At 42.9% G+C, this 7,919-nt stretch overlaps 1 protein-coding gene across 1 annotated transcript in view; it reads left to right on the top strand.

The window, feature by feature from the left end:
* The first annotated feature begins 3,307 nt into the window (after positions 1-3,307).
* The window catches only part of LOC112074349 (uncharacterized), a 21,003-nt gene continuing 16,391 nt past the window's right edge, over positions 3,308-7,919 (top strand). Inside the window, exons 1-4 of the mRNA XM_024141538.2 lie at positions 3,308-3,392; positions 5,804-6,182; positions 6,677-6,979; positions 7,359-7,420. Of these exons, the coding sequence (XP_023997306.2) occupies positions 6,015-6,182; positions 6,677-6,979; positions 7,359-7,420 (533 nt within the window). The 5' untranslated portion in view covers positions 3,308-3,392; positions 5,804-6,014. The remainder of the gene's footprint in view (positions 3,393-5,803; positions 6,183-6,676; positions 6,980-7,358; positions 7,421-7,919) is intronic.

Genomic DNA, 7,919 nt, shown 5'->3' on the forward strand with positions numbered 1-7,919 from the left:
AAAGCACTCACAAACTTCTACAGATGCACAATCGAGAGCATCCTGTCGGGCTGTATCACCGCCTGGTACGGCAACTGCTCCGCCCACAACCGTAAGGCTCTCCAGAGGGTAGTGAGGTCTGCACAACGCATCACCGGGGGCAAACTACCTGCCCTCCAGGACACCTACACCACCCGATGTCACCAAAAGATCATCAAGGACAACAACCACCCGAGCCACTGCCTGTTCACCCGCTATCATCCAGAAGGCGAGGTCAGTACAGGTGCATCAAAGCAGGGACGAGAGACTGAAAAACAGCTTCTATCTCAAGGCCATCAGACTGTTAAACAGCCACCACTAACATTTAGTGGCCGCTGCCAACATACTGACTCAACTCCAGCCACTTTAATAATGGGAATTGATGGAATTATGTAAAATGTATCACTAGACACTTAAACAATGCCACTTAATATAATGTTTACATACCCTACATTACTCATCTCATATGTATATGTATATACTGTACTGTATATCATCCACTGCATCTTGCCATCTTTATGTAATACATGTATCACTAGCCACTTTAAACTATGCCACTTTATGTTTACATACCCTACATTACTCATCTCATATGTATGACTGTACACTATACCATCTACTGCATCTTGCCTATGCCGTCTGTACCATCACTCATTCATATATCTATGTACATATTCTTTACCCTTTACACTTGTGGTATAAGGTAGTAGTTGTGGAATTGTAAGGTTAGATACATGTTGGTTATTACTGCATTGTCGGAACTAGAAGTGTAACAGTTTAACTTTAACGGCGTCCCCTCGTCCCGACCGGGCGCGAACCAGGGACCCTCTGCACACATCAACAACGGTCGCGCCACGAAGCATCGTACCCATCGCTCCACAAAAGCCGCGGCCCTTGCAGAGCAAGGGCAACACTACTTCTAGGTTTCGAGCAAGTGACGTAACTGATTGAAACGCTAGTAGCGCGTACCCGCTAACTTGCTAGCCATTTGACATCCGTTACAGAAGCACAAGCATTTCGCTACACTCGCATTAACATCTGCTAACCATTGGTATGTGACAAATACAATTTGATTTTAATGTACTTTGGTGCGAAAAGTGCAAATCAATCCCAGAACAACAGCCAAGGACCTTTTGAAGATGCTGGAGGAAACAGGTACTAGTATCTATTCCACAGTAAAACGAGTCCTATATCGACATAACCTGAAAGGCCGCTCAGCAAGGAAGAAGCCACTGCTCCAAAACTGCCATAAAAAAGCCAGACTACGGTTTGCAACTGCACATGGGACAAAGATCGTACTTTTGAGAAATGTCCTCTGTTCTGATGAAACAAAATAGAACTGTTTGGCCATAATGACCATTGTTATGTTTGAGGAAAAAGGTGGAGGCTTGCAAGCCGAAGACACCATCCCAACCGTGAAGCACAGGGTGGCAGCATCATGTTGTGGGGGTCTTGCTGCAGGTGGGACTGGTGCGATTCACAAAAATATGGCATCATGAGGGAGGAAAATTGTGTATTGGAGTCCATCACAAAGCCCTGACTCAATCCTATTAGAAAATTTGTGGCAGAACTGAAAAAGCGTGTGCGAGCAAGGAGGCCTTCAAACCTGACTCAGTTACACCAGCTCTGTCAGGAGAATGGGCCAAATTCACCCAACTTATGTGGGAAGCTAGCCGAAAAGTTTGACCCAAGTTAAACAATTTAAAGCAATGCTACCAAATACTAATTGAGTGTATGTAAACTTCGACCCACTGGGAATGTGATGAAAGAAATAAAAGCTGAAATAAATAATTCTCTCTACTATTATTCTGACATGTCACATTCTTAAAATAAAGTGGTGATCCTAACTGACCTAAGACAGGGACATTTTACAAGGATTAAATGTCAGGAATTGTGAAAAAAAGTGAGTTTAAATGTATTTGGCTAAGTTGTATGTAAACTTCTGACTTCAAGTGTACGTTGGGATTCATGATGTGGACAAAGCAACACCTTTATGTTTCCTATGTTCCCACAAACTGTCGAAGAGCGTTTTCAAGTGTCGTCTGAAATCAGGTTATTGTGTTTTGTGGTATTTTATTGCCGAAGTCAACATTACATATTTTTCTTCTTAATAACCAAGTATTGGAATGGAGTTTAGGAATTATGTGACACATTAAAACCTGCCAATGAGACATTGGAATGGATGCCCTATTGATTTTACAGCATACATGGTTGGGTGTGATGGCCTACTTACCAGATGTTGGCTCATCCATATTTGATTTAGAATATGCCTCTTTTTCAAGATCTAAAAATCAGTTTTGTTCCTAGTCAGTTTTGCTGACTTTGCTGATAGCTACATTGAGGAAAAATGTACTGACTGTGATATGTGGTTGTCCCACCTAGCTATCTGCAGATGAATGTACTGACTGTGACTGCGATATGTGGTTGTTTCACCTAGCTATCTGTAGATGAATACTGACTATGACTGTGATATGTGGTTGTCCACTAGCTATCTGAAGATGAATGTACTGACTGTGACTGTGATATGTGGTTGCTCCTCCTAGCTATCTGAAGATGAATGTCTCTACTATGACTGTGATATGTGGTTGTCTCACCTAGCTATCTTACGATGAATGTACTGACTATGACTGTGATATGTGGTTGTTTCACTAGTTATCTGCAGATGAATGTACTGACTATGACTGTGATATGTGGTTGTTCCACCTAGCTATCTGGAGATGAATGTACTGACTGTGACTGCGATATGTGGTTGTCTCACCCAGCTATCTTACGATGAATGCACAAACTGTAAGTCGCTCTGGATAACAGCGTCTGCTAAATGACTAAAATGTCAAATGAACAAATCAATTATCATACCAGATAATAATAACAATAAAATAAATGGTATAGGTCCGATTCCATTCATGAGCGGGACCCCTCCCCCAATATATAYACTATTCAACAGAGAACGCATTTTCTAACGTTTTCACCGACACTCAAAGGGATTGCGTAGAAGGGAAAGGGTAGCAATGTTTGATCATGGGGTAGCCTAATTAGTCTTATCAGGCCATTAGTCTTATTTAGCCTAAAATGTCCGTGATCCTCTGCCATCATTCTTCACTAAGGTCACAACATTTATAATATTCAGAGACATTAAGTCCCGTGATGCACTAGTCATAGTGCACATAACTCGGTCACCCATTCAAAGTTGGACTCGATACAATTTGGCCGATACTTAAAYWTTTTTWTTTTTTATTATCTTGCCGATCGCCGTCCCTTCCCGCTCGTTCTGCACATGCCCAGTTCAACACGTTAGTCCCCTGAAGAAAAAAAAGGAACGAGAACAGGAAGACGATCGAACGTGATTTCGGCCGCGATGGAAGAAGCTTTGCTGTGTGAGTATTTTCAACGAATTTCTGTCAATTTAGCGGTTTGTTTACATTTGTTGCAACGTTGCAAATCAGTAACAAAGATTGGCGCTACATCGCTGACAAAAATCACGAATGGAGTTTTCAAAACAGAATCATTATAACACGAKAATTAAAAAAATCTGAGTAGCGCATAACATTCTCCTGCAATGATCAGTTTTTCAGTAGTAGCGCCGAAGGGAAACATCGAGCCGGGGACGGAGAATGCAGGGAGGGAGAGGGGGAGTGAGCAGCAGAGGAGGGTCCTTGAAAACGAGGAGGGGTGTRTTCATTACGTTGATTCTGCTGCAAAACGTCGTTACTTCAAACGCTTTTGAGTTCTGTTTTGTTAGAAGTTGTAGTTCAGTCGTGTCTCTTAAAAAATAAATAATAAACGCCTGGAAGAGGTTGAAGGAACCCCGCGCCGCGGTCTTCACTTCAGAGAGAACGCTTTCGCAGACTATTCAGATTGGTTTCCACGCGTTGCCATTCCCATACAATTAACGTGAACTACAACTTCCGTTTAAGTACCCAACAGCTTTTACGTCACGTTGAAGAGGCGTTTGGAGAAAAAAAACGGATTCACAGACGTAAACGTTATGCAACAGAATCGGCGTAATGAATACATCCCCTGTTGTTGGAGTCACATGGATCAGACGAGCGACCAGGCGGAATCATGGCGGATGGGAACACGAAAGTGGTTTTGTTTTTGTGTGTGTGTGTTTTTGCTACAGTGCTTCGATGCACGCCTACCCATGTTAATGACTAGCAACAACCAAGCCATATTTCCAGTTGTTGTTTTAGAGTTTGGGTAGATAACAGCTGTGTGGGTCACTAGCTATGTATCAAACGTGTTGGTAATATTCATCAACAAAAACACTACAATCAGATGAAGTTGTAGTGATTTCATTGCTGCAGTTCGAAACAGCTGGACGTGCTAGTTACAGTGTGTTAGCTAGTTACAGTTAGCTAGTTACAGTGTGTTAGCTAGTTACAGTTAGCTAGTTACCGTGTGTTAGCTAGTTACAGTTAGCTAGCTACAGTGTGTTTTGAGTTTGTCAAAGGCAAGACACTGTAACTAACAAGAACTTGCAGATGGCCCATTCATAAACTACAGGTTGATAAGGAGATCTTGACACAAGTCAGTCTTAATTAGCCTACCAGATTTATATTATTACAATAACCCAAACGCATTTTCATGATGATATTGAGGTTTTTCTCAGTTCTGCTTACATTTTCACATTTTAGCAGACACTTATCCAGAGGGACTTAGCGCATTCCTATGTAGCTAGGTGCAACATGCAACATAGGACCACACTCCTGTATACAAGGGGCTGTGCTTCATTGTGATTTGAGCACAGGGCTGCAGTCATTGATTCAGTGTTTCCCCTCACAATTCCTGAGCCCCCCCCCCAAAAAAATAAATAAAAGTTTGATTTTAATTTGACTGTTATAATGCCAGAAGGTTTGCCTCTTGCTTTTGGAGGCCTAGAGAAAGTTTGACGTAGGCAAAGACTGAATTGATTATCAGTGTTGTGAACAGACACCGTACAAACTATTCTGCAAAGCATGTTGACGAATGCCTTTTGACAAAATATACCAGCCAGTTTCCACCCTGCTAGTACTGTGTTTAAAGCTTGAGCAGGGTGATGTGGTGTTTCCTTGTGAGTTTTGTAGTTTGACTAATTGATTAAGTTAAGCCGCTAGGTGATTGGTTGGATTTAAAACATGGGCAGGGTTTAAACTTCCAAGAGCAACCCCAAAGGCCTGTATAATATTCTAACTCTGCAAGGTGTAGGCTTAATAATGTAGCTATTACATTTCCCACCCACCCCCTCTCCCTGGTAATTGTTTCTAATAAGCTAGTTTATATATTATCCATTAGGCCTATTTGCCACTCCGGTTCTGTTATCTTGAAAAGTGGCGTCAGCATTGCATTTATTATTATGCTGCTGCATTTCTGCAGACAGTGGCGTTTTCTTTGGCGTTTTTTTTGTTTTTTGTTCTGCCAGGCCGCCCTCGATCAGTGCGCTGTGATCACCATGACAACCACGGGTTTTTTTTTTTTTCTTCTTCTCCGGTGCTAAACATATCGCCAAGGCACCAGCATGTAGCCTTGGAAACCCACATGGGTGACCCGCCAAGCTCCAGATTGATGGTTTCRATTTAGCCAAAATCCATGGTTTCTTGTTGTTTCTATGTTACTGTGTGGCCTTGCATGTTAGTTCCCAGTAAATTACATGTTTAGTCCTAGCAATCGTTGTCAATGGTTGAGATTTTGAATGAACATTTTGAATGGTGGTTATATATTGATAATTTCAGACCTGTAATTTGTTACCTCGTTCTTTCTATATTATAATAAATAATGATACCGACTGCCATTTTTTCCTTTATTTCAGAGTGTTCCAAACATCAGCTGACCCGACCCAGACACCTTACCACCACAAATGCCAAGATGGAGAAACGAGAGACTTTGTGTGTAGACCTTCATATGTCGTAAGGCTACAGGCGAAAACAGAGGAGGACCTGTGTTTGCTGTGAGTCAGTAACGTTACTGAACATGGATGATAAACAGTGAGTAGGCCTAACCTAGATTACATTCGACCCGACATGGACAGGAAGCGCCCTAAACTGCTCATCCTAAGGAGAGACACAGTAGAGGGTAGGATGGTGGCACGACACATTGCTCTGGAGGAGGACACGCCCCTGAGCCACGCAGCCAATCAGGCTCCAGACCTCRGAGAGGGAGCCAATCAGGGAGACGGGGCTGAAGAAGAGGTGAGGAGGGGTGTTTTCAGTGATCTGAAAGACGTTTTGAACATTGCAGATAGAGAACAGACAGAGCTCACTCCAGTCCTTATTTTAACAGACAATTGCAACTTTTAAAGAAAAGTATTATATGTTAACATATGCCATTTAGCAGASACTTTTACAGCAATTTACAGTCATTTACATAGAAATTACGTTGTATACATTTTACACTCTTGGCACCATCATTTCAGTTTATTCAGCTATAGCAGGTCTTTTAATTTAATTTTAAATGTCATCAAATTATTCCCACGTACCTGCAACAAGCTGATTTTTAGCTATGTTAGCATTTTTTCCCTATTTTGAGACAATCATATTTGTTCTACACCACATTTCTATCTGAATGTTCTGTGTCATTACGTACTCCTGAACAGTGACTAGAGTCGACAACGTTCCCTTTTCTATCTGCCAAGACAATCCTTATCTGTTGTACATTTCTATCTTCATGTGCTGTAACATGACAGACCCGTGGTGAAGAGACCCTTGGTGAAGAGACCCGTGGTGAAGAGACCCGTGGTGAAGAGACCCGTGGTGAAGAGACCCGTGGTGAAGAGACCCGTGGTGAAGAGACCCGTGGTGAAGAGACGCTGATCCAGCTGGAGAGCGACATGCTCCCTCTTGGAGCAGAGGTCCAGATGCACGCGGTTTCCAGTCACCGACTCGGGAGTCTGGTTCTGGCCCAGGGGACAGGGGAGGGAGAGGGGTGTCTGGCCCAGGGGACAGGGGAGGGAGAGGGGTGTCTGGCCCAGGGGACAGGGGAGGGAGAGGCATCACCCTGATTTAAGCTGTGATAGTGGCTAACTTGACTTCCCTGGTAAGCTGATTTAGCTGAAGTGGCTATTGATCTTACCATTAACTGATTTAGCTTATAGCGCTACTTGATTTTCCTGGTAACTTGATTAGCTGATAGTGGCTACTTGAATCTTCCTGGTAACTGATTTAGCTGATAGCGGCTACTTGAATCTTCCTGGTAACTGATTTAGGCTGATACTGTAATGACTTGATCTTGAGTGTTTTGGTGTTCTCCCCAACTAAATGCTCTGATTTAAAGCGTCTACTAAATTACTGAAATGTAAAATGATCATCGTTTTTTATTATGGTTACATTGTTAGTGTCTGCATTCTGCCAACTTCTTTTGGGTTTTAGGAACACAGTTGTCTCATTGACCGAGCGTACTATGTGCTCCACAACCTGACAGCTTTCTCTGGGTCAATAAAAGGGATGAATGTCTCTTAGCAAGAGCCTTGCCCTGTGATAGGACTAGTGTTCCTGTCCAGGGTTCCCTTACATCAAGCTGTCTCACTGTTACAGGGAAACAGGAGTAGATAGTGCCTGTCCAGGGGTGTCCTGTACCATCTAAGCTGTCTCACACAGAACAGGAATAACTAGTGTCCTGTCCAGGGGGTGTCCTAGTACATCAAAGCTGTCTCACTACGAAAAGCAGGAGAATAGACTAGTGTCCTGTCCAGGGGTGTCCTGTACATCAAGCTGTCTCCACTACAGAACAGGAGACAGACTAGTGTCCTGTCCAGGGGGTGTCCTGTAATCAAGCTGTCTCACTACAAAACAGGAGAAAGACTAGTGTCTGTCCAGGGGGTTCACTGTACATCAAGCTGTCTCACTACAGAAACACGGATAAGACTAGTGTCCTGTCCAGGGGTCTGGTACATCAAGCTGCTCACTACAGTAACAGGAGGACAGACTTCC

This window comes from Salvelinus sp. IW2-2015, unplaced genomic scaffold (genome assembly GCF_002910315.2).
Source record: "Salvelinus sp. IW2-2015 unplaced genomic scaffold, ASM291031v2 Un_scaffold2598, whole genome shotgun sequence".
In the NCBI taxonomy this organism is placed as follows: domain Eukaryota; kingdom Metazoa; phylum Chordata; class Actinopteri; order Salmoniformes; family Salmonidae; genus Salvelinus; species Salvelinus sp. IW2-2015.